Below are 27455 nucleotides of genomic sequence, written 5' to 3'. Positions count from 1 at the left end.
GATTTCGGCTCAGGTCGTGACCTCAGGGTCATGATATCAAGCCCTGCACTGGGCTCTGTCCTCAGTGGGGAGTCTGGTTGAGAGTCTCTCCCTCTGCCCCTCTCCCCATGCTCTCTCTCTCTCCCAAAATAAATAAGCAAATCTTTAAGATAAATAAAAAGTAAAAAATATTAAGTTGCTTTTTGATGAAGTATGTTTTTGTAGCAGAGGGTAAAAGTAACATTCAAACTGCCTTCTATATGGAGTTATGTGGTAATAGTAATACTGTTATGTATTCTTATCTCACCACAGACAGCTCTCCGAAGTTGAGAAACTGAAGTGTTATTTCTGGGTGTATTGAAACAGATTTAGAAGGGAATGTTATGTTGACTTAAAATGAGGTCTTCAAAAGAATTAGATCATCAGCATCTACTTCTCCCTTAATTCTATAATCTATTCTGTTATTGATTACCTTTATTAATATTTAGATATGCCGAAGCCAGATTTTCGATTCAAAGAACAGAGCTCAAAGTCAGCTGCTGCAGAGGATGATCCGCTGTGGGAGCCGCTGCAGGATGTGTCTGCCGCTCGTCCTGCGCAGAGCTCTGCAGCTCGCCGGCTCGAGCATCTCACCTCTAAGCTTCAGGAAATTGATGCACAGATGTTAGCAATACAGAACATTGCTGAAAACATAGAGCAGGATTGCCCCAGACACAAAATGCTAGATCGACATTGTGATAAGGTAGACTGTCTTTATTTTAGCTGTTTGTTACAGAGTTATTAGATTTGTAATGTGATGTAATTTTAGACATTTGATTTTTCAAAATAATGGGAATTTTTTTTTTTTTTTTTAAGCTAGGATTTCTCAACCTCAGCATTATTGATATTTGGGCCAGATAATTCTTTGTTGTGGAAGACTGTCATGTGTGTTGTAGGATGTTTGGTAGCATCCCTGAATTTCACCTGCTAGCTTTGCTGTAATAATAAAAAAATGTGTTCAGACATGGCTAAATGTTCTCTGGGGGACAAAATCGCCCCCAGTTGACAACCACTGCCTTAAACTTCTAAGACGTGAACCAGTGCTTCCTACCAGGAAAAGAAATATATCGAATTACAAAACAAGAATGTGGTTTTAAATGAACCCTGCTCATAATGGAGTATCATTTTCTGCAGCAGGATTTTTTTTAACTTTATAAAGATACTGTTGTCTTTATATTTGGAATTCTCAGTTTCTTTTAAACATTTTATACAACAGGAATGTGGTCCTTAAAACGTTTTCTGTATCTTTAAAAAATACCCATAAGGCAGAGATTATTTATGTGTATTGGCATATCATGGTAGTTAGACAAATAGGAAGTCTCAAACATGAATTAATTATTTTGCACAAACCTGTTTTTTTTGGGAAGTAAAATTTACATAAAATAAAGATTAAGGAACAAAATAGTAAAAATATTTTGAATGTGTTAAAGCCTTGTATTGGGAAATGCAAATTGGTCTGCAGGATAAAAAGTTCATCATTGACTTACCTAACAAATACTCTAGGTTGCTAGCAGGTTGACATTTTAAAAGATGTGTTTATTAGGTTTATAGTATTTCTTTAATTCAAACATTTAGCACATATTAAAAAGTTAAGATTAAATTTATGTGAAACTACACAGAAAAAACATGAGGTAGGACTACTGTTAAGTAATAATATTATGATGTTTATTTGGTTGTTTTCCTTTTTGTTTTTTTAACCCACACTTAGATCTAGCACTTCACAATGAGTGTTAAGTGTTAGAGTCATCTTTGGAACTCCTTATTCTAAGGAATCACTTTCCAAAATGGCCTTATGTTTTAGTATATTAAGCATATCTACAGCCAAATATGTTATGTACACTTGAATCTAGTCTTGATCCTGGCGTGCTCCAGAGTCCAAGAATTGTTTCTTCATCAATAAACATTTATCAATCTTCTTCTACCTGCTGGGCCCTTTGCTAAGTTCTGGGAATAGAAAGATAAATAAGGCATACATAGTCACTACTCTCAAGCAGCTTAGAATCTAACAAAAGAAGATAGATGTATACACCAGTAAGTACATATGAACAGGGTTGGTGAGAACACCACAGGTACACATGACCTGTTGTGGCTGGACAGGTAAGTAAGTGAAGCTGTGGCATCAGAGATGGCTTTGTAGAGGTAACTCTGGAGTTGGTAATGAATCGATATTCACGAGTTAGATAAGGAAGGGCTGATGAAACACCGTGAGGTGGAGGTTGATGGTACTGGGCTTTAAGACATCTGGCAGGAGAGGAAGGTAGGTGTGTGGATAAGGAATGATGGGAAGTATTGTTTGCCATGTCAAGTGGTTAGGATTTTGTCCTATACTATAAATAGGCAGGAGGGAACCACTGAAGAATTTTAAGCAGTGAAATGATGTGATCAGACACTCTGGCAGCAGTGTGGAGGGCAGATTGGAGAGAATAGGCTGAGAACAGGGAGATCAGGTGGGTCACAGTGGTTCGAAACTTGCTGCTCATTGGAGTCATCTTGGGAACTTGTTAGAAATGCAGACTTGTGGGCTCATACCCCTGAGATTCTGATTTTAAGTAATTCTGGGGTGGAACCCAGGAATTTGTGTAATTAATAAGCTTCATGAATGATTCTTATGCAGCTAGCTCTATACTGGGCTTACTGATTGATGTTTGGGACCCATTGAGTACCAAGCCAAGAAGTAATGATAACCTGAACTTAAGCATTGGGGATGGAGAAGGATGTAGCAGGACTCAGAGGGTATTGGGCTATGGGAAGGTGAAGAAGAATAGATTCACAGTAATATCCAGATTTCGAGCCTGGGTGAATGGGGCAGTCATTTTCCACAGTAGGGAAGAAGTCTCTGTGTTTTGGGGGAAGAGAGGCACAGTGATTTCAGTCAGGAACATCGTAAATTTGAAGTGTTGTGAGATTAGTAGGCAGTTGGATATATGCTTCTGGGGCTTAGGAGCTAGATTTGGGTTGATGGTACAGATTTTAGAGTCCTTAAGAGGAAGTTAAAATCATAACAGGGCACTCACCCAGAGAGAATACACTGAATGAGGAGAAAAAGAGGGTAAAGGACAGAATTCTGCGGGTGCATGAACTTTTAAAGATGATTCAACAACAAAGCATGAGAAGGAGCATTCTAAGGTAGTTAAGAGATTCAGGAGAAAGCAAACCAAAGGAAGAGTCTCAAGAAGGAATTTCCACAGATCTGGATCTATCAGATAAATGGACAGCTGTGCATGTCATGATCTTTTTCAAAAATATACATGCCAGCCCTACTGAATCTGGGGTGGTAGGCTGGGGACAGAGGGGGGGACAGTGGCTTGGCAGGGGGGAGGGTGTAGATCACACACATGTATTTTGAAAAAGTTCCTAAAAATTCTGTTACGGCGCCCCTCTCAGCCCCAGTCTTTAAATGCTGGAGGACAGGGACTGTGTCTTTTGCTTGGTAACATGGCAGGCATTCAATACATGTTTATTTAATGGTTGTCTTTGCTCTCTCAGTTTTGGATTCTGACAGTAATAAAATCACATCTTTATAATAAAGACTTATCACCAGAACAGTTGTTAATAATGGTAGTGCAAGCCTGGGAGACAATTTCAAAGGAAGTTTCCCAAAGGAAGGTGGATCAAACTCCATAAGTATTTAGTTTGCTAAGGTGACTACTTCGAAGGAACTAACACTAATTTAAATGAGAGATTTTGGGATATTGTTTTAAAATGTTCTCATCCTATTATAATGCACACATAGATACACAGATTGTGACTTGTTTATTTTAATTAAGAGAACAGACTTCAAGCCTGGAAGAGACAGAGGGATACTTGTGGACAAGCACTGACTACAGGCTTTGAAGAACTCGGTTCAAATCCATGTCTTGCCACTAAGAAAGTCACTGAATTTCTCTGGGCCCTGTTCTCACATTTTTAAAATGAGAGGTTTTGTCTAAATGGTAGCTAATGTTCCTCCCCAGTCTAAAATTATCTGATGTTGTTTTCCTTATGATGTCTAAAAAGGTTAAATCATTTAGACTACAAATAAGTAAAAATTTCCTTCTCTTCACCCATCCCCACATTTAGCTCTTATTAGATTTAATCCCATTTCTTTCACTTGTTACCCTAATATTTAAAAGGTACATCAGATTATTTAACAATATTGTGAAAATCTCAAGCTATAAAATTCTTTTTTTTTTTTTTTTTTTTTTTGAGGTTTTGTTTGACAGAGAGACAGCGAGAGCAGGAACACAAGCAGGGGGAGAAGGAGAGGGAGAAGCAGGCATCCCAGCTAGCAGGGAGCCCAATGCGGGGCTCGATCCCAGGACCCTGCGATCATGACCTGAGCTGAAGGCAGACGCTTAACGACTGAGCCACCCAGGCACCCCTCAAACTATAAAATTCTTAAGTTATTTTGTTGTGTGTATTTTTCTACAGGTTGAACCTGAAGATCACATTGAATTGTCTTCTGGTCCTGAATCTGAAAAACCATTGGCTTCAAAAGCCATTGGCATTTCCGAAGGTGTGTGTGTAGTGGGGAGTTGGTGGGGGGGCTGAAGCCTTGCTTTGAAAGAATAAGCATTGCCCTTTGGGAGCTAGAGAACTAGGAATAGTTTTCATTTGTGAGCCCAAGCCCGCAGTCCCCTACTTTAGATTAGGATTATTCTTGTGATAATGTGATTGGCTCCCACCCAGGCCATTGTTTTCCTGAGAAGCCAATGCCATAGCCTCCTAGAATGGGGAGCGTTCAGCCACACACTTGCTGAGGGTTGCACAAAGCTGGGTGCTGAGGTTGCTGTTTGTCCCTGGTCAACTGCAGAATTGGGATTTGAGGTTCTGGTTATATGGCCAGGCAGTGGTGAAATAGTATATGTTTGAATTTCTTACTGAAAGAATGAAATTAGGGTAGTTACTTAAAATTTCCACTGTATCCATAGTTGTTTATCCCTACATTCTCTTTCATTCAGTCTTGTCAGCAATTTAATGTGGTTTTCTTTTCTTTTTCTTTTTTAAACAGGCTTTCGTTTGATTCTGTTGTTTAATTTTCTTTTTCATAAATTTCTACCCCTTAGCTTTACTATTTCTTTGGTTTTTGAGGGCTTAACCTGTTGGCTTTTTCCTAACTTCATTCTTTCTTTTTTTCTAATATATGTATTTGAAGCTGAATATGTCCCTGCAAGGACCCAGACAAGAGCGCTGATATGCATCATGTTTTGGTGTTGTTTTGATCTAGATAGTTTGTAATTTGTATTAAGATGTCTTTTAGCTCATAAAAGGGATATTTAGCTTCCCAGTATTATGGGGTTTGGGCTATATTTTTATTCATCTATTCATTGCATTATGATTAGATAAGTGTATGATAATGGCAATTCTTAGATATTTGTTAAAATTTCCTTTGTGGCCTGGGATGTATAGTCAGTTTTGGTAAATGTTTACTTGAAAAGAATATGCGTTTACTGTTGGTTTATGTAGGATGTGTGTGTGCGCACGCGTGTGTGTGTATACGTACATAAGGTGTGTGTGTGTATGTTTAGTCAGGCTTTTAAATTGTATATTTATACATATATATGTGTTTAATCAAATTGTCCAGATTTTCTGTATGCTTTCTGATTTTTTAGTTTGCTTGCTCAGAAGCGTGCATTAAAAATTGCCCACAGTGATAGTGGAATTTCTCCTTGTGATTCTGTTAAATGTTGCATTATATAGTTGAAGCTATGTTATAAAATGATTATGTTCATTATTGTTATATTTTTGGTTGAATTTTGCCCCTTTTCTCATTAATGACCCTCTTTATCCCCAGTAATGTTTTCAGACTCAACTTTATCTACTATTAATATTTCCCTGCTATATCTTTTTTGATACATTTAATTTTTAAAAAATTTTAAAAACTCTTCATCTCAACGTGTGACTCTTCATCTCATGGACAATTTCAGTAGAAGACAGAATAGTATAATTAACCTTCATGTACCCTATATCCAACTTTAACAGTTATCAACTCATGGTCAATCCTCTTTTATGTATACACCCACTTACTCCTCCCACCTTTTCCTGGATGATTTTAAAGCAAATCCCAGATAGCATATTATCTACCTGTAAATATTTTGTAAATATGTCTAAAAGATAAGGTTTCTTTTTTTTAAACACAGGCATAATAATATTATTGCTCCTTTTAAAAAATTAATATTGTCATATATCTAATCAGTGTTTCAGTGTTGTCAACTATCTCATTTTATAAAAATAGCTTATTTTTTTATTCTAGTTGGAATCCAAGTGAAGTCCATACATGGCAGTCGTTTGATGGCTTATAAGTCTCTTTTAACTTCTTGGTGCCTTCTCTCTCTTTTCCCCCTTGCAATTGATTTGTTGAAGAAACATAGATGTTTGTCCTGAAGTGTTTTTCAGAGTCTGGATTTTGCTAATTGATTCTCTATGGGGTCATTTAACATGTTTCTCTTGTATTTTCCGTAAGTTAGATATTCCTTTATTTTCAAGTTGAGTGATTATGTTGTAGTTGTGTCCAGCATATAACTAGATTTCATTTTTTTTTTTTTTAAGATTTTTATTTATTTATTCATGAGAGACAGAGAGAGAGAGAGGCAGAGGGAGAAGCAGGCTCCCAAGGAGCAGAGAGCCCGATGCGGGACTCGATCCCAGGACTCTGGGATCATGACCTGAGCCGAAGGCAGACGCTCAACCATCTGAGCCACCCAGGCGCCCTAGATTTCATTTTTAAAAGTAGTTAATTTATGTGTCTTAATCATCAAATATAATTATATTATGTATATTGTGATTACTGATATATTTGTGCTTATTTCTATAATCTTATTTTGTGCTTCCTATTTACTATGTATTTTTTTCTTTTTGAGCTGCTTTCTTTCCTTCTGTTGGATTGGGTTTTCTGTATTCTCTCTTTTCCTCTCTGTTGGTTCAGAAATTACACATTCTGGGGCACCTGGCTGGCTCAGTTGGTGGAGTGTGTGACTCTTCATCTCAACGTCCTGAGATCGAGCCCCACCTTGGATGTGGAGAGTACAGAAATTACACATTCTCTTTTTAATCTCTTAGTGATTATTCTTGAATGTTCAATATTCATAGTTGAATTAAAATTTAAGGCAAATATATTTACCTCCTAAACAATATAAAGACTTTAGCGCTTTTAACATTGATCTGCTCCCTCCCTCCCTCCCTCCCATCTTCCCTGATACTGTTCTCTAGTATTTTAGATCTGCTTTGTTTTAAATTTAGTCTCCCATGTCTTTTCATTCAACACTTACTTGAACTTATCAGCATGTTTTCCAGTTTCTTTGCCTTCAGTTGCTTCTTTTGAAAAAATTTGTAACTCAAATAATGTAAATACGTAAACCATGAATGTAAAAACCAAAACACAAGTTTCAGGAAATAATACTTACCCTTATTGCCTGAGATGCACTCTGGCAAAACTTTCTATTCTCTGCTATTGTTGCTCACAATTTCTTTTTGCATCTGCTTTCTTGAGGATTGCTTCCTTTTTCCTTCCTTTATTAGTTCTTCCATCTAGAGCATGTGAGTGGTAAATTCTCCTAGTCTTTGAAAACATCTTTAATTTTATTACAATTTATGAGTGATAGCTTACAGATGGGGACAGAATTCTAAGTTGATCCTCATTTTCCCTCAACATTTTAAGGATAATATTCCATTATTTACTGACCTCTCTAATTGCTGAGTTTATACTGCCTATGTGCTGTCTGTCCAGTTACTGTTCTTTTTATCTCTGAATTCTTTTAACATTTTCTCTTTATTTTTAGTTTATTTTAAATTTTTGATACAAGTGTGTCTCGGTGTATATACTTTTATTTTTATGTATTTATTTTTTAAGAGCTTTTTTTTTTTCACTTGCGGGGGGGGGCACAGGAAAGGGAGACAGAGAATCCAGATGCAGGTCTCCATCTCACACCCCTGAGATCACAGCCTGAGCCGAAATCAAGAGTCGGACACTCAAGTGACTGAGCCACGCAGGTGTCCTCAGTGTGTATATTTTTAAAAGTTATTCTAAATGAGAGTTGGAATGATTATTTAATTTTCAGTTTTAATGTTGGTTATTTTTCATCCATTTTCTTTTAGAATATTGCTTCCTCCCCATTCTTTCTGTTCTGTTTTCTAAAACACCTATTAGAGCTATGTTGGGGGTGCCTGGGTGGCTCAGTCGTTAAGCGCCTGCCTTCAGCTTAGGTCATGATTCCAGGGTCCTGGGATCGAGTCCCACATCAGGCTCCTTGCTCAGCAGGGAGCCTGCTTCTCCCTCTCCCATTCCCCCTGCTTGTGTTCCCTCTCTTACTGTGTCTCTCTCTGTCAAATAAATAAATAAAATCTTAAAAAAAAAAAAAAGAGGGGCGCCTGGGTGGCTCAGTTGGTTAAGCAACTGCCTTTGGCTCAGGTCATGATCCTGGGTCCCGGGATTGAGTCCCACATCAGGCTCCCTGCTCGGCAGGGAGTCTGCTTCTCCCTCTGACCCTCCTTCCTCTCATGCTCTCTGTCTCTCATTCTCTCTCTCTCAAATAAATAAATAAAATCTTTTAAAAAAAAAAGAGCTATGTTGGACCTTCTCACTTTATTCCCTGTCTCTTAACTGTTAATTGCCACCTTTTTATCTCTCAATGATGTACTTAGGGTGATGTCCTCAGATCTGCCTTTTAGTTTACTAATTTTCTCTTCTGCTATATCTTTGTTATAGGATTTAATTTTTTTACTATATTCTTAATGTCTAAGTTTTATTTCTTTTTCAAATCTATTTGCTGGATGTACTGTCCTGTTCTTTTTTATGGTTTCTATGTCTTCTTTTATCTATTTAATGATTTTAGTAATATTTTACGCCCTTTCAGATTGTTTTACTTCATGTGTATATATTTTCAATTGTCAGATCTGCATGCTCTCTTTTATGGTGGTTTCTTTGTGCAATTTGTAATTTTGTAATTTTTCATTTGTAATTCCCCTAATCTTTAGGGGAGTTCTGCTGGGTTGTATATGTTTGCCTTTGATGTGGTTTTGTATTTGCTTCTTGGGATCTACTGAAGTAGAAAATTTGGGGGACAAGTTTTTATATACATTTCTTGGCTTGTAGTTGCTGTAGTACATAGATAGTATAAATTCAGATCCCATACCTGTTTGTGGCATGACAGAGGTTTTGTTTTGTTTTTTTAATTATGTTAATCACCATACATTACATCATTAGTTTTTGATGTAGTGTTCCATGATTCATTGTTTGTGTATAACACCCAGTGCTCCATGCAGTACATGCCCTCTTTAATACCCACCACTGGGCTAACCCACCCCCCACCCCCACCCAGAACCCTCAGTTTGTTTCTCAGAGTCCATAGTCTCTCATGGTTCGTGACAGAGGTTTTGATTTCTCAGAGTTGACTCGTTTTTCTCCCATCTGCTATTCAGGCAGATAGAAAACTTCTTTGCTGCTTCTCCAGGGTTTTTATCCTTATTTTATGGACAAAGCTATCCTTCAGTGCTCTGGGTCATATGAAGGTAGCTTAGTTCTCTCTACTGCAGATGGCAGAAACCACATCTCCTTTCTGTATGGACTCTCCCAGCATCATTGCCCATATATTGCCCAGCTTTGATTCCTTTTTCTTTCTGGCACTGGGGGATTTCTTTATTTATAGGGCTTGGTTGCATATTAATCTATTTTTTTAATTTAGCATTTCTTCTGTGTTTCTATAACAGGGTATGAACCTGTCTACTTTAGTTCAGTCTGCCATGTTTTCTGAAACTGATAATAAATTTAATAGTTTTTTTACTATGAGGGAGATTAAATTTTAAATATCATATTAAATCATTTCATTATACAGTAGAAAGTTATCAAAATAATATGTGTAAACTTCTGATATATCTGTTGCCATGTGAAAGTGTTAACTAAGTGTTAATATCTTTTTTCCCCATGTGTTTTTTTCCTCTACTATTTTACTTTGGATTAGTATGTTTCCTGACTCATATGAATAAGGAGGCTCAAAGTGACAAAGAGGAGACTTCAGAAGCTGAATTTTCAGTAACAGAAACTCATTCTAGTCAAAAAACCTGTGTGTTTCCTTCTGCTGATTCGGCTCTCAGCCTCTTCAGTGACCAGAATACAACTTCTCCTGGTATTGTTCTTCACTTTTTTCATTTATACTCTTGTTTTCCAGTATACTGTTACTGAAGAGTATTTTATTGGGAACACAGTTGTGAAGGATTTGTGAAGCCATTTTGCAATATTTATACATTTCAGGGGAGGGAAGTTAAAGATTGTGCCATTTACTTGAACTTGATTGTCATCTTCCTAAGATCTATTGCAAGCATGTATCATTATCTCCAATAAGATATACGATTAGATATCTCCCAAGTTATTTTGCTAACTTATTAATGTTAGATATATAGCAACTGGACTTACTATACTATCTGATTTTTATAAAACTTGAGAAATTCAGACTCAGCCAATATTGAGAACCTGGAGTTTTAATTATGAAAACAAAACAACAGCTGTAGTTTCTGGAGACTGCCGCGTCCCAGATAAGGCTGCTCTATGTGCACTGAACCTGGTGTGAGCCTAACCTGCGAAGTGGATGCCATTATTAGCCCCATTGTACAGTTGAGAATATTGAGACTTAGACAAGTTTAGTGCCACTTTTCATTCTGTTTCATTTGGAGTTGGCAATTAAAAATGCTCTTCTCTAGTCCTAACGAACACATTTTATCATATGAATAATAGGTCATACTAAATACAACACTTGGACTACTGACAGAGGCTTTGAAATATTTTTTTTCTCTCAGCTATTGATGGTCAAAAATGATGAATTTACTAAGTGTTTATAGTAAGTTTTATTATTATTAAAGTAGCATAAGCAGTAAAAAATGCTATTTTTAAATGGCATAGTGGTTATTAAAAGAAAAGCTATTAAGAAGCTGCCTTTAAGTCTTACAATTTTTTTCTCTAAGTTCTTCCTAGATTCCATTTGTATTTTGGTCATCATCCTATGGGGTTGATCATTTCCCCTTTACAGAGTTATGAAGATTGAATGTTGTATGTAAAGCACCTAGCTGAGACCTCTTTGATTCCTGTAGGTCCTCAGTCATTTGTAGCTTTCGTCTTGACTCTTACGGGGGAGAGTTGACAGACGAGGTTAAAGAGGTGGTGGTAGAGGGTATCTGAGAAGTGTACACTCCCATTTTATATCAGGGCATCATTGGAGAATTCTGAGCAGAGAAGTGGAATGAGGGGGTTTTGAAGACTAGAATGGAGGCATAGATCATTTAGTGAGCTGTTACCTTCATCTGACTTTGGAATAATAAGGGCCTGGACAGTGTTGTGGGAAAGCAGGAGACATTCTGAAGGCAGCTCATGTTACCCACTGACTAAGCGGATAAAAGAGGAGGAGAAGGAGAAACTGAATAGCGATTTTGTGTTGTCAGACTGTAGGAGCGAGGATATCCTAGCTCTGATGTCAGACTCTAGAGTACCCTAAGACCAAATGTAACATAAGGTGATGTTGGGTATATAAATGGCCATATTTAGGACCCAGTTTTTGACAGCAAGTGGAACTTGATGAGAGGTTTATGCTTGAAAAACAGATGTAAGAGCCTTTTACCTAATTATATAGTCAAGACTTGGTGCATCTGTTCTCAGCAAGAAATATGGAAAAAGGGAAAAAAACAAAGAGCAGCTTGTGAAACGATACCGTTGAGAGAGCACGGGAGGCCTCCCCAGGAGGGAGATGGACAAGCAGACTCCGGTAAAGGGGCTTGAGGGTAAAGTGAGTGGCTCACAGTTGCACAAGCTACCAGAAGGTCAAGAATAAAGACTGAATTTGTTAAGGACCTCAGGGACTTTCAGGTAATATCCAGAGTAGAAGGCTGTTTGGGGACAAAGACAGGCTCAAGAATCTGTACGTATAGACTACTTAACAGTTCTGATGGTAAAAGGAAGTAGAAAAATAAGAGAAATGAAGTCAAAGATCATTTCAGGATGGAGATAGAGACGAACTCTTTAATGTTTAAAGGAAGAAGAAAACAAAGGAGTAGGAAAAGTGAGATTGAAAGTATACATTCAAAATTGTAATAGCTTCTTAAATTAGGATGCAAGAGAAGAAAAGAAAAATGTGAATAAATGTCATAACACATATAAAGATGGATAATTAAAATGTTTTTCTCTAGCATTCAATGTCTAATGTAAATTAAAAAGGAAACCAAATTACTATTTTTTAGAGTGCAAGATTTAGATGCCTAATGTAATGGGTGTTTCCTTTTCCAAAGTTGGCATCTTAGAAAGGTGGATAGTCATTCCCTTACTTCTAGTGCTCAAAAAAAGCTCAGATTTCCTCTTTTGAAATTGACTTCCATTTCTTAGCACATTCTTGTGAATGTTCTTAACAGTGGCAAATAATTTATTCACTGAGGATGGATTTAATTTTGGGTAACAGCCACAAGATTTCCAGAGGCATTTCTGATAAGTGGAGTAGATAATAAGGCTGAGTGTCACTGTTTGGAATTAAAAAAAAAAAAAAAAAAAAAAGGAATTGTGATTTTCAAGGAATAAAGTTGATCTATTGTGTTCAGTAAATTGTGAAGGCAGTCCCCAAAAGAAGAGTTCCAAAAATGGTTTGAAAATGAAGTAAGGATCAAATCTTCCTGTGTAACTACTGTTAAAGGTATTTATTTGGATATAATACTTTTCTGCCCTTTGATAAAAGGAATCAGAAAGAAATTTTATTTCACAGCAGGCAGACCTTTTATATCTGATTACTGTATAACCTACATCATTACCATTTTTTTTTCTTTTAGTAATTGAGGATTTTCTTAATAGTTAAATCTAAGGCGTGCCTGGCTGGCTCAATTGGTAGAGCATGCGACTCTTGATCTCATGGTTGTGGGTTCGAGCTCCATGTTGGGTGTGGAGATTACTTAAAAATAAAAAAAAATCTTTAAAAAAATAGTTAAATTTAATTAATTGCTATTAAAACCTCACAAATGCCCCAACTCTGAGAACAAAGATAATGTAAAATCCTTGATTTGAAGATTAATAAATTAAAACAATGTGCTTAGGAAAGCAAAATTAATAGTAAAGACACGTGGATGTATAAGTCTTGGGGCAAGGTAGATTTGTCTAAGAAAGTCTTAACAAGGAGATGTTTTTGAGATCAGTTTCCCCTGTAGTAACTCAATTCTCTTTGAGGATTAAACATATCAAAAATTGAGTAGATTAGGTATTTCACTTTAAAGACATGTAGTTAATATTGGACAAGGTTTAAAAATTATTCTTTGGGTGCTGTTCTTCCAAGTAATGGCTTCTTGGAATTACATTAGATATTTTCCCAAATGTATTACTTTTAGACCATCAGAGCATTTTTGTTTTGTTGTTGTTGTTGTTTTAGTAAATCACACTTCTGTATTTTAAACTGTGTACTAAGCAAAGAAGGATTGTACTTCCTAAAGTATTCAGAGTACTCTGAATGAAGAGTAATAATCTGAAAATGCGGAGTATTCACTACCAAATAGCATATTTAAGAGGAGGATAAATAGGTTACACATATATATCTTTAAACCTATTTGGAGGTTTAAAAATATTTTAATTTTACTTTTATTTATCTATTTTTTAAAGATTTTATTTATTTATTTATCAGAGAGAGATAGCACAAGCAGGGAGGAGAGGGAGAAGCAGGTTCCCCGCGAGCAGGGAGCCCGATGCAGGGCTTGATCCCAGGACCCCAGGATCATGACCTGAGCCAAAGGCAGACGCTTAACGACTGAGCCACCCAGGCATCCCTAAAAATATTTTAATTTCTGGTTATATAATTTCCAAATCAGGTTAATAGATGGAAGTAGAAAAAATTATTGACCCCCAATTTTTAGTAATAATGTTTCTCTTCTTTTAAGGTGAGAATAACAGTGATGAGTTATTTGAGAGGTAAATATCTTTTAAGAATTAATTCACAGGTTTACTTAAGGTTGGGTATAAACTGTGTGCTTTGGAGATTTTGTTGTTCATGTGCATGTGAGCTTCTATACTACATATTTTTTCATGGACTAAAAGAATATAATTCTCATCGGGAATGGAGTATTTTAAGAAGCTGAGGATTGCTTTATTATATCCTTTATATACCTATGTTTTAGCATAGGTAATTAGAATGCAGTAGACTGTGTTTGCTATACCTTTCACTGCATGTGTATTCAGCAGGCAGGACAGGTAGAGGTTATCTCCTGAGCCTTATGTTTGCTTTTTTTTTTTTTTGACACAGAGACAGCGAGAGAGGGAACACAAGCAGGGGGAGTGGGAGAGGGAGAAGCAGGCTTCTCGTGGAGCAGGGAGCCTGATGCGGGACTCGATCCCAGGACCCTGGGATCATGACCTGAGCCGAAGGCAGACGCTTAATGACTGAGCCACCCAGGCGCCCCTTATGTTCGCTTTTTTAAGAGCACATAAGAAGTCATCAATTACTGATGATTAAACTTGAGCTGAGGATTACTGGAAAGTAGAAGGAACATTAGATCTGTGTTTATTATTTTTGTGTTCATTTATGCTCTTAGAGGACATAACTTTTAAACTTTACATGTTAATTTTTGCTTAATGTAATTAAATTGTAGATACTGACTTATATTTCTCAAATTGCATTTGAAAATGAAGCGTTTCAGTAGATCCACTCCAGATGACTGGATTAACTGATATTGCAGACATTATTGAGGACCTTATAACAAAAGATGGTGTCTCCAGTGAGGAGCTCGGTTTAACAGAACAACAAGCTAAGAATATCTCCAGGTAATCTTTGAATAATTCATTTTTAACCCATTTAAAATGTTTATGGTTCAAGAATATTCAAAATTGGCCATATTTTAATGTGATTTTTATGAAACAAACACAAAACTTAGGTTTTTTTCTTCTATCTGGGGAGTTTTCCCAAGGTCTCATTACTTTATTTTATTTTTGTTGTCATTATTATATCTTTATTTATTTATTTTGAGATTTTTTTTAAATTTCAGTATAGTTAACATACAGTGTTTTATATATATATATATATATATATATATATATATATAATTTTTTTTTTTTTTTTAAGATTTTATTTATTTGACACAGAGAGAGCACAAGCGGGGGGCGGGGGGGGGGGAGTGCCAGGCAGAGGGAGAGGGAGAAGCAGGTTCCCCGCTGAGCAGGGAGCCTGATGTGGAACTCGATCCCAGGACCCTGGGATCATGACCCAAGCTGAAGGCAGATGCTCAAACATCTGAGCCACCCAGGCGCCCAACATACAGTGTTATATTAGTTTCAGAAGTACAATATAGTGATCCAGCAGTTCCATACTTTACTCAGTGCTCATCAAGACAAGTGCACTCCTAATCCTCTTTACCTATTTTACCCATCCCCCACCCACCTCCCCTCTGGTAACCATCTGTTTGTTCTCTATAGTTAAGAGTCTGTTTTTTGGTTTTTCTCTTTTCTTTTTCGTTGTTCGTTTGTTTTGTTTCTTAAATTCCACATATGAGTGAAATCATACGGTATTTATTTATCTTTCTCTGACTTATTTCACTTAGCATTATACTCTGCTCCCTGGCTCCATCCATGTTGTTGCAAATGGCAAGATTTCATTCATTTTTATGACTGAGTAATATTCCATGGTGTATACATACCACTTCTTTATCCATTCATCTATCAATGAACACCTGGGCTGCTTCCATAATTTGGCTATTGTAAATAATACTGCAATATACATTGGGGTTGCATATTTCCCTTGGAATTAGTATTTTTGTATTCTTTGGGAAAATACTTAGTAGTGGAATTACTGGATCATAAGGTAGTTTTATTTTTAACTTTTTGAGGAACGTCCATACTGTTTTCCAGAGTGGCTGCACCAGTCTGCATTCCCACCAAGAATGCACAAGGATTCCTTCTTCTCCACATCCTCACCAACACTTGTTGATTCTTGTGTTTTTTATTTTAGCCATTCTGACAGGTGTGAGATGATATCTCATTGTGATTTTGATTTGCAGTTCTCTGATGATGAGTTATGTTGAGCATCTTTTCATGTGTCTGTTGGCCATTTAGATGTCTTCTTTGGAGAAATGTGTGTTCATGTCTTCTGCCCATTTTTTTAATTGGATTATTTGGTGTGGGGTTGTGTAAGTTCTTTATCTATTTTGGATACTAACCCTTTATTGGATATGCCATTTGCAGATAGTTCTCCCATTCAGTAGGTTGTCTTTTAGTTTTGTTGATTGTTTGCTTTGCTGTGCAGAAGCTTTGTATTTTGATGTAGTCCCAATAGTTTATTTTTGCTTTTATAAGCCTTGCCTCAGAAGACATGTAGAAAAATGTTGCACAACCAATGTCAGAGATAGTACTGCCTGTGCTCTCTTCTAGAATTTTTATGGTTTCAGGTCTCGTATTTGGGTCCTTAATCCATTTTTAATTTATTTTTCTGTTTGGTGTAAGTGGTCCAGTTTCATTGTTTTGCATGTTGCTGTCCAGTTTTCCCAACACCATTTGTTGGAAACAACGATCTTTTCCCATTGCATATTCTTTCCTGATTTGCCAGTGATTAATTAACCACATAATAGTGTGTTTATTTCTAGGCTCTCTGTTCTGTCCCATTGAGCTACGTGGCTGTTTTTGTGCCAGGACTATACTGTTTTGATTACTACAGCATTGTGGTATATCTTGAAATCTGGTATTGTGATACCTCCACCTTTGTACTTTTTCAAGATTGCTTTGGCTACATGGAGTCTTTTGTGGTTCCATACACATGGTGGGGTTATTTGTGAAAAATACTGTTGGTATTTTGATAAGGATGCATTGAATCCTAAAAAAAAAAAGATTGCTTTGGGTAGTATTGACATTTTTTTTCTTTTTCTTTTTTAATTTTAAAAATTTTTTTTAAAGATTTTATTTATTTATTTGATAGAGAATGAGAGAGAACACATGAGAGGGGATAGGGTCAGAGGGCAAAGCAGACTCCCTGCCGAGCAGGGAGCCCGATGCGGGACTCGATCCAGGGACTCCAGGATCATGACCTGAGCCGAAGGCAGTCGCTTAACCAACTGAGCCACCCAGGCGCCCCTTTTATTTTTTTTTTAAAGATTTTATTTATTTATTTGACAGAGAGAGACATAGCAAGAGAGGGAATACAAGCAGGGGGAATGGGAGAGGGAGAAGCAGGCTTCCCGTGGAGCAGGGAGCCTGATGCGGGGCTTGATCCCAGGACCCTGGGATCATGACCTGAGCCGAAGGCAGACGCTTAATGACTGAGCCACCCAGGCGCCCCAGTATTGACATTTTAACAATATTTGTTCTCCCAGTCCATGAACATGGAATATCTTTCCATTTGTTTGTGTCATTTTCAATTTCTTTCATCATTGTTTTATATTTTCAGAATACAGGTCTTTCACTTCCTTGGTGAGGTTTTTCCCTAGGTATTTTATTATTTTTGATGTAATTGTAAATGGGATTGTTTTCTTAATTTCTTTTTCTGCTACTTCATTATTAGTGTATAGAAATGTAATGAATTTCTGCATATTAATTTTGTGTTCTGCACCTTACTGAATTCAGTTATCAGTTCTAGTTTTTTGGTGGAGTCTTTAGGGTTTCCTCTATATAGTATCTTGTCATCTGCAAATAATGAAAGTTTTCTTTCTTTCTTACCAATTTGGATGCCTTTTTTCCCCTTTTTCTTGTCTGATTGTGTAGTTAGGACTTCCAGAACTATGTTGAATGCAAGTGGTGAGAGTGGACATCCTTGTCTTGTTCTGATATTAGGGGAAAAGCTCTCAAGTTTTTTATCGTTGAGTATGACATTAGCTGTGGGTTTTTCATACATGGCCTTTATTATGTTGAGGTATGTTCCCTCTAAACCTACTTCATTGAAGGTTTTTGTCATGTATGGATGTTGTACTTTGTCAAATGCTTTTTCTGCATCCATTGAAATGATTATATATTTTTTATCCTTTTTCTTTTGATGTGATGTATCACATTGATTTGGAGATTTTTTTAAAAATATTTTATTTGACAGAGAGAGAGACAGTGAGAGAGGGAACACATGCAGGGGGAGTGGGAGAGGGAGAAACAGGCTTCCTGCTGAGCAGGGAGCCCAATGCGGGGCTCAATCCCAAGACCCCAGGATCATGACCTGAGCCGAAGGCAGACGCTTAATGACTGAGCCACCCAGGCACCCCTTGATTTGCAAATATTGAACCACCCTTGAGTCCTTGGAATAAATCCCACTTAATTGTAGTGAATGATTTTTTTTAATGTATTGTTAATTTAGTTTGCTAATATTTTGTTGAGGATTTTTACATCTGTGTTCATCAGAGATATTGGCCTATAGTTCTCTCTCTTTTTTAAGGATTTATTTATTATTTTAGAGAGTGGGGGGGGAGGGGCAGAGGGAGAGGGAGAGAGAATCTCAAGCAGACTCCCTGCTGAGCATGGAGCCCAATGCAGGTCTCATTCTCACAACCCCCGAGATCATGACCTGAGCCGAAATCAAGAGTTGGATGCTTAACCAACTGAGCCACCCAGGTGCCACAGTAGTTCTCTCTCTCTCTCTTTTTTTGTAGTGTCTTTATCTGGTTTTGGTATTGAGGTAATGCTGGCCTCATAGAATTAATTTGGAAGCTTTCCTTCCTTTTCCGTTTTTTGGAATAGTTTGGGAAGGAAAGATATTAACTCTTCTGTACATGTTTGGTAGAATTTGTCTGTGAAGCTGTCTGGTCCTGGATTTGTTTGTTGGAAGTTTTTTGATTATGGATTCAGTTTTATTGCTGGTAATCAGTCTGTTCAAATATTCTATTTCTTCCTGCTTCAGTTTTGGGAGGTTATATGTTTCTAGGAAGAATTCTTGTAGCTTGTCCAATTATATTCAAAGGAATTATTGATAGGTATGTACTTATTGCCATTTTGTTACTTGTTTTATGGTTGTGTTTGTGCTGCTTCTCTGTTCCTTTCTACTCTTGCTCTGTTCTCTCATGGTTTGCTGGCTTTCTTTAGTGATATACTTGGATTCCTTTCTCTATTTTTTGCGTATCTATTATCGGTTTTGATTTGTAGTTACTATTTGGTTTGTATATAACATCTTATGCATATAGCAGTCTATATTAAGTTGACGTGTGCTTAAGTTTGAACCCATTCTTTACTCTTCTCCCCACCTCCTGTGTTTTAGGTGTATGGTGTCCTAGTTTACATCCTTTTATTTTGTGAGTTCCTTGACTGATTTTTATACATATACTTATTTTTGCACTTCCTACTTTTCTTACTCCTAGTTACGATTTTTCCTTTACACCTTGAAGAGTCCCCTTTGACATTTCTTATAGGGCTGGTTTAGTGGTCATGAATTCTTTTAACTTTTGTTTGTCTGGGATACTCCTTTATCTCCTATTCTGAATGATAGCCTTGCTGGATAGAGTATTCTTGGCTGCAGGTTTTTTCCTTTCAGCACTTTGAATATATCATTCCACTCCCTTCTGACCTACCCAGTTTCTGCTGAAAAATCAGCTGATTGCCTTATGAGGTTTCCCTTGTATGTAACTGTTTTCTTTTCTCTTGCTGCTTTTTAAAATTCTCTCTTTATCACTACTTTTTGCCATTTTAATTACTATGTGTCTTGGTGTGGACCTCCTTGGGTTGATTTTATTGGGGGATTTCTGTGCCTACTGGATCTGAATTTCTGTTTCCCTCTCCAGATTTGGGAAATTTTCAGATATTATTTTCTTGAAGTAAATTTTCTGCTCCCTTTTCTCTCTCTTCTCCTGAGATCCCTATAATGCAAATGTTATTACACTTGATGGTGTTGCTGAGGCCCTAAGACTATTTTTATTTTGTATTATTATTTTCTCTCACCTGTTCAGCTTGATTGCTTTCCATTATTCTGTCCTCCAGGTTGTTGATCCATTTTTCTATTTCCTCTAGTCTACTTTTCATTCCATCTAGTGTACTTTTAATTTAATTTATTGTGTTATTCATCTCTGATTGGTTCTTTTTTATGTTTTCCATCTCTTTGTTCAGGGTCTCACTGATGTCCTTTACTCTTTTTTCAGTGAGCAGCGTTATAACCATTATTTAAAGTTCTCTCTCAGTTATATTACTATGTCCATTTCACATGGGTTTCTTCCTGTGATTCTGCCCTGTTCTTTCATTTGGGACATATTCCTCTGTGTCTTCACTAACCTCCCTCCCCAATGCCCCATGCATTTTTCAAACTGCTTCTTCTCTGCTGTATCCTGCAGGGCTGTCTCTTGTGCTCTCCCTTTAAGGGCAGGGACTCAGTTTCCTCTCTCCCTCCAGGCTCTTCCAGAGCTGAGCCTGCTGATGTTTAAAGTTCCAGGTTTTAAGTCCTGCTGATTATAAGAATTTGCAAAATTGAACCCCTGTGGTTTTCTAAGCCAAATGTTATGGGGATTCATTTTTCCTGTGTGGGCTCCTCAGTGTGAGGGTCTATTTCTCTCCCCTCTCCATGCCCGCAGCATCCCTCCCTCCAGTGGACAGTCCTGTGGTTCCATTTAGCCCCTGACTCTGTCTCCACCCTTCCTGCCCTCTTTGATATGGCATCTTTTCTACATTTAGCTGTGGAGAGTTTGTTCTTCCAGTCTTTGATCATTTTCTGGGTTATTTACACTGATATCAGTGTTACCTAATCATATCCGTGGGATGAGATGAGCTTAGGGTTCTCCTACTCTACTGTCTTCCCTGGAAGCTGTCATCACTTCAAGTACAACATAAATTTAATCCTTTCTTTGTAGAAGTAATTAAAGATTTTTAAAAAAGATTTTATTTATCCATTCATTTTTAGAGAAAGAGAGTGTGTGTGTGTGTACCTGCATGCAAGTGGGGGGAGGGGTAAAGGAGGAGGGAGGGGGACAAGCAGACTGCACTGAGTGTGGAGCCTGATATGGGGCTCAGTCCCACAACCCTGAGATCATGACCTGAGCCAGAATCAAGAGTCAGCTGCTTAACTGACTGAGCCACCCAGGCACCCCAATTAAAGACTTCATCCATAGTACTTTGCCCTAAATACTAATCCTTAGGATACGTATTAAATAGTCTTTTCCTGGAATATTAGGTTAAAATGTTTTCCTTGCAACGTGTCCTGATCCAAGAACTGGTTCCTGATAGAATAAAGTCTGGCTCTCCTACTAATGCTTCCATGGGATATATATATACCTATTGGCTTGTTTATATAAGAGTCAGTCTTGGGGCGCCTGGGTGGCTCAGTCTTTAAGCGTCTGCCTTCGGCTCCGGTCATGATCTCAGGGTCCTGGGATGGAGCCCCGCATCGGGCTCCCTGCTTGGCGGAGAGCCTGCCTCTCCCTCTCCCACTCCCCCTGCTTATATTCCCTCTCTCGCTGTCTCTCTCTCTGTGTCAAATAAATAAAATCTTAAAAAAAAAAAAAAGAGTCTTATGAATGTTATGAATATTTCATCAATAATGTATTAAGTATCAAGATTTAGAATAAAAATATGGTTTGTACTCTTGAATGGAGATAGAACTCTAGGAAGAGTGTGACATAAGACCAAACTGTATCAGGGTGCTATGGGAGCTTGTGGGGAGAGTCAGTCCAAGGCAGCAGCTTCACTAGTTAATGGTGTTTGAGCTGTATTTCAAAGGACCAATAGAAAGTCATGTTGCTTATAAATAGTACAAAGGGTATTCAAGGCAGCAAGAATATAAAATGCAAAGGAGTGATGATTAGATATGGGCTGGGAGTTAGATAGGACTGGAGTTTATGCCTTGGAAGGAGAGAGAGGGTCTGGCTGGGTGTGCTGGCTGTAGATTGGGGACCAAAGGCACTCATTCCTTATCTGCAAGCAGTAAGGGGGTCAGCAAAGGGCTTTGAACTAGAAATGGAAGCCAACTGGAGGTCTTATTTCAGTAATCTAAAGATGAAGGGGCTCAGAATGGAGAGTGTAGGGTAGTAATCATGAGTAAACATGGAGGCTGTCAGGAGGAAGTGAGAATGATTTCTATTTGGATGACTAAGTTGATGGTGACTTTTTTGGCAAGATAGAGGATGTAGTTTCAGATATGTTGTAAGGTGCCAGGAGAATATTCCGTTAGTAATATTCATTGGCACATTAGTTTTAGGTCATCCCAGAAGCAAATGCCAAAATGAGATTTAGGTGAGCATGAGATTTATTTGGAGAAGCACCTGTAAGGGAGAAAGGAGCAGGAGCCTGAGGAAGTGGGGACAACTGTCAGACTGCAGTCCCAGTGTGGATCTGATCCTGTGTTAGGGGTCCCCAGGATCACCTTAGGGTCACTGATTGACTGGGAGGACTTAGAGAACTTACAGAGTCATACTCACGACTTAATTTATTACAACAAGAGAATTCAAAGCAAAACCAGCAAGGGGAAGAGAGTGCATGCAGTGGATTCTGAGGGAAACCAGGCACAGGTTCCTAAGAATCTTCTCCCAGTGCGGGCCCAACAGGACATAATTCCTCTAGCACACGTGAGATTATGTTCACCACGGAGGCTCATTTAGGGACTCAGTGCCCAGAGTTTTTCTTGGGTGCTGGTTGAGTAGGCAGCCTCTTCCTGGCACATACCAAATCCAGATTTCCAGAAGGAAAAGCAGGTTTTCAGTATAAACCACATTGTTTGTACCAGTGACCTGCCATTTAGGATGATGGATGATCTTCTCCTCTCATGCTGGGTGATGAGTCTGCCTCAAATCCCTGTCTCACACCACCTGTTTTCTTGGATTATTTTCAGTACTACTTGTGTCAGTTCCTATCATCTGAGAAGCAGAAGCCAAGATGGGATTAGATGTGCAAGACATTTATCGGGAGAAAGGCCTGTGAGGGGAAGGGGGGGACACAGAAGTGGGGGGAAGCATCAGACCACAGTGTAGGTGTGCCCACCCCTTGAAGGAGAGAGGGAAGGGGGAAGAGGAGGTTGAGTAAGTGGAGTGTCAGAGTACGGTGTTCCAGGAAAGTTTCAGCTGGGTCATCGGTGAGACATCCATCAGCGTTGCCCATCAGAGGAGTCCTGTGTCTTGCAGGAATGGGCCAGCCATAACTAGCTCAGGCCAGCCCATGGGGAGTATGGCATGGGCATGCATGTGACGCTAGATCCACAAGGGCAGCTGTTTAGAAGTCATCTCTGTAGTGTAAGTTTTGAAAGTGATTGAAATAGTCCAGGAATAAGAGGATTGGTGAAGAAGTCCAAAACAGAACTTTTAATAAGACATTAATATTGAAATGGTGAGCAGAGATGAAAGGAGCCAACGTAGGAGGCTGCACAGTGTTTTCAGAGTTAGAATAAGACCCATGAAAGAGAAAAGAGGAGCCAGTTGTATTAAATGTTATAGAGAAGTCCAGTAGGATGAAGAGGCTATTGATGAGCTTTGCTTTGCTTTGCTTTGCTTTGCTTTCCTTTTCTTTCTTTTCCTTTCTTTTTTTCTTGTTGGTGAGCTTTTTTTTTTGTTATTTCTTTTTAATTTCTTCTTATTTTATTATTTTATTACGTTATGTTAGTCACCATACAGTACATCATTAGTTTTTGATGTCGTGGTTGATGAGCTTTCTGAGATCATTTTCAGTGGATTTCAGGGAACAGGTTGGTGCAAGTCGATAGAGACATGAATGTATACTACTTTTTGAGAATGGGAAAAATCTTTCCAAACAGGGGTGGCTGACCGGCTTAGTCGGTGGCACGTGTGACTCTTGATCTCAGGGTTTTGAGTTCAAGCCCCATGTTGGGTGTAGAAATTACTTTAAAAAAATCTTTAAAAAAAAATCCCTTTCCAAATAAACAGTATTTAGTTTACTTAGATCCATAAAAAATGTAAAATCAAGTGATGACCTGTCTGTTAAATTTCTCAGAATTCAGCATTCTTCTGGTAGACGAACACAAAGAACTGAGAAGGAAAGAAGAGAAATTCAGGTGTGGATGAAAAGAAAACGCAAGGAAAGAATGGCAGAGTACTTAAACCAGCTGGCGGAGAAGAGAGGGCAAGAACATGACCCTTTCTGCCCGAGGAGCAATCCAGTAAGTGTGCAATATCAGGGGCAATGGGCAGTGGGATAGCACTGAATACGTGCAGTGTTTCCCTGGCAAATATTCAAGAAAAGGATTGACGTAATTTGGATGCATTTTTCATTAAACAGAAATGTCACCATTTTACTTGTCAGAAAATGTTAATTACCTTAACAAAACATAGCAGGGTATTCTACAAACCATGTTCTGTTGAGCTATCTTAAATACTTTTTCTTCCCCAGGCTAATTATGGCTCTCGCTGATTTTAACCAAGTGAAGAGACTTGAGTGATTGGTGACCAGTTGGAGCTGTTCCCTTAATTTTCAGTGAGAGTCAGTGGCAGTTGAACAACTGACTGTGTGTAGTAAAGCCATTTAAAAAAATAATTTTGTATCCACAAGTTATCTACAAAAAATAGAGTATGGTTCAGTCAGGTACCAAGGGTACAGTGGCGTGTGCATGTGTGTCAGCTGCCCTTTAAACTGTCCACATGTATGCACTGAGCCCTGACCGGGGGCATCACCGTGGCTGGTCAGAAGCAGTTTTCTTCAGAAGGTGAAATAAAGCAATGTTACTTTGATAATCACATTACTATGAAAATTGCATTTGAATTATACTTAGTTTATCTTTTACTTTGTAATTGGAAATAAAATACAATGTACTTAATCTTTTTCGACATCGTTAGGGGAACATGTTCTATAAAAGTGAATTTTCCAGATATGGCTATCACATTTAAACACCAAATGGTGCAAAAGTAGGTGAACTAGTACATAAATTGCATACTTAACTTGTGTCTAGAGAAAGCATGTTGGTGTTAATATAACTTTTTTTTAAGAGAGAGAGAGCATGTGCTCGCGTATATACACACGAGTGGGAGGGAGGGGCAGAGAGAGAGGGATAGAATCCTAAGACCCTGAGATCATGACCTGAGCCAAAATCAAGAGGTGGAGGCTTAACCGACTGAGCCACCCGGGTGCCCTGATGTTAATACAACATTGTGTGGAGAGTTTTAAGGACCTGGTAATGACCATCAAGGCTGCTGAGGCACCTGACTAGAAGCTTCAAGTGCATGTGTTTATGTGTGTGCTCCTCCCCCGCCAGGCGGGGGGTTCTGATATCGGCCTCTCTGTCAACCAAGCAAATACCCCAGATAGTTAGAATTGTGTCCAAATTTAGAACAAATTAACTCTGAGGGCACTGGGATTGCTTGGTTCTTTGACTTTTTGACTGTTCCTTCACAACTGCAAGCACCTGTTTATTTTTAGCTTCTATTTAGGTGAAGGTATGGGATTAGTGAGGGGTTAATGTGATTAAAAATTTCATTTGAATTTATATCAGAAATTAATAAGACCTTTAATTTGTCACTCACTGCTTCCATGTAGGACCTACAGAGAGTGCATGCACTTCTGTGTGCACATTTTTATATACAAAATTTTGTGTAAAAGGACTTGACTTCATTCGTAACTCAGTAGTAACTCTTAATATTCTGGAATAAGACACTTGCTAGTTTGCCTCCTGGTGCATAAGTTTTGAGGAGTTTTCAAGTCGCAGTGAACATACTACATTAGGTGACTGGTAGACATTTTAAAACATCAAAATGATAGCTTTAGAGGTCTGACTTCTTTCTGCTTTATCAAGCACACTGTTAGTGAGAATAATCACAAGACTGAGTATGAAGTGTATGTGTCTTCATCCTTAAAATGTTTCCCATTTTAAATGCAGCTGACACTATATGTTAATTAATTGAATTTAAATTAAAATAAATGCAGCTGATAAGGTTCTCTCTTGAGAAAATACATGAATTTAGCATTCTACTTATTAAACTAGTTTTTAATTACATGATGCTTTAACATTTTCGTGTTTGGTGCTTGGGATAGGAAGCTTCATCAAATATGACCGTGTTTTGCACTGTTTCCTGAATAGCAAAAATATGTTTTAACCTCCTATTAAAATTGATTAGTGGAATTTTCATGTTTCCCATGGATCACAAGGGTTTAATTATTTGAACTGAACCATAATGGACTAACTGGGTATTTCTCGTGCAGTTTTACATGACTTCACGGGAAATCAGGCTGAGACAGAAGATGAAGAACGAGAAGGACAGGTGAGCCTGGGTAGCTGGACCCCCAGCACGCTTTCCAGTTTGCACACCTGAGGTACAGACAATGCCTGAGGAACTCTAGTCTTCACAGTAACCCCTTTTTGTCCATAAACAGAAATTTATGAGAGATAACTGCAAGGAAAATAGACTCTACTAGGCTTTTTAGGAATTTGCTTTCAAATATCATTTATTCCATTGAAATTTTCATGATTTTTATTTCTGCTATTGCCCTCCCTCCCCCAATCCAGATATGTATGTGCATTTTGGAAAATACCCAAAGGGTCATAACTACAGGTACCTTTACTAATTTCTGCCTAATCGATTTCAGAAATCTGAAATATGAATTTGCATTTGAAAAGCATTGAAAAAAACAAATGCTAGGTGATCTTCAAACATTACGTTCCCTCTAGAGGTATGAACTGAAAATGACTCTTTTATTAAATGTTGTTTAATTCTTTGTCTGAAGATTGCTACTCTCTGACCACTATAGTCGGCGGATCTCACAAGCATATAGTCTGATGAATGAACTGTTATCTGAATCAGTACAACTACCAACAACTGCACAGAAAGCCTTGCCTAACAAACCCAGAACTGCTCACATTTCCCGAGAGCAACACTCTCTTTCTCCAAGAAGGTAAGACAGAGTTTGGCATGTTGTTCAGCAAGATTATGTCAGGCCTGATAAGAATTTAGTGCTTTTGTCACCCAAGTTCAGTGTATTTGCATCTACCATGCTCAGAAATAAGAAAATCAAGAAAAACATGGTCCCATAATTACGACGTCTTGATAAGTTTATAGAATCACCAAGGAAAAAGTTAACAATGTCATTACATCTCTTAAGGTATGACAAAGCACTTTGGCATACCTAATACAATTTTGATACCCGTTCAATTCCATTTCCTCCTTTTCTGTAATCTGCCACGTAACTGTTCTCCCTGTTTCTCCACTTGGCTCTACTCTTACAGAAACAGTCCTCACCAGCTTATCACTTCTTCTCTGTCTCTTCCCAACACAAACCCACATGTAAGCAGATCACTTGTGTGTGTATAATTTGGGGTCTACTCAAAATACCAGAGACTCCCTTGAATCTTTTCTAATATAAAGCAGGGTATTAAATACATAAATAACTGCCAAATACATAGATAATTTGAAATGGACAGATAACCAAAAACAATTTCTTTGAAAGAAACAAGTTTAAGGTGTGAGACATGAAGAATAATTTGTTGAGAATTGTTATAACACGAAATGTATCACTAAGGTACAGAATAAGCAATGTCAAGTGAATGTATTAATCTGAGCTAGAATTTGGGTCTTTTGAAATGTAGTTCATTACTGATATGAGATTCTAGGAATATAATAATTATGTAATTTCTACTTTAGAG

At 37.9% G+C, this 27455-nt stretch overlaps 1 protein-coding gene across 1 annotated transcript in view; it reads left to right on the top strand.

Moving 5' to 3' along the window:
- Positions 1 to 27455, top strand: part of LOC118006533 (ciliogenesis and planar polarity effector 1-like) — a 145687-nt gene that overhangs the window by 109697 nt on the left and 8535 nt on the right. Inside the window, 9 exon segments of the mRNA XM_034999214.1 lie at positions 468 to 721; positions 4429 to 4513; positions 9954 to 10118; positions 13885 to 13915; positions 14633 to 14764; positions 23819 to 23984; positions 26018 to 26076; positions 26540 to 26744; positions 27454 to 27455. The exon segment at positions 27454 to 27455 is cut by the window's right edge and continues 74 nt beyond it. Of these exon segments, the coding sequence (XP_034855105.1) occupies positions 468 to 721; positions 4429 to 4513; positions 9954 to 10118; positions 13885 to 13915; positions 14633 to 14764; positions 23819 to 23984; positions 26018 to 26076; positions 26540 to 26744; positions 27454 to 27455 (1099 nt within the window).

Source organism: Mirounga leonina, unplaced genomic scaffold (assembly GCF_011800145.1).
Source record: "Mirounga leonina isolate KUSES-001 unplaced genomic scaffold, KU_Mleo_1.0 Mir_97, whole genome shotgun sequence".
Classification (NCBI taxonomy): domain Eukaryota; kingdom Metazoa; phylum Chordata; class Mammalia; order Carnivora; family Phocidae; genus Mirounga; species Mirounga leonina.
This window is presented reverse-complemented; position numbering and strand designations above follow the sequence as displayed.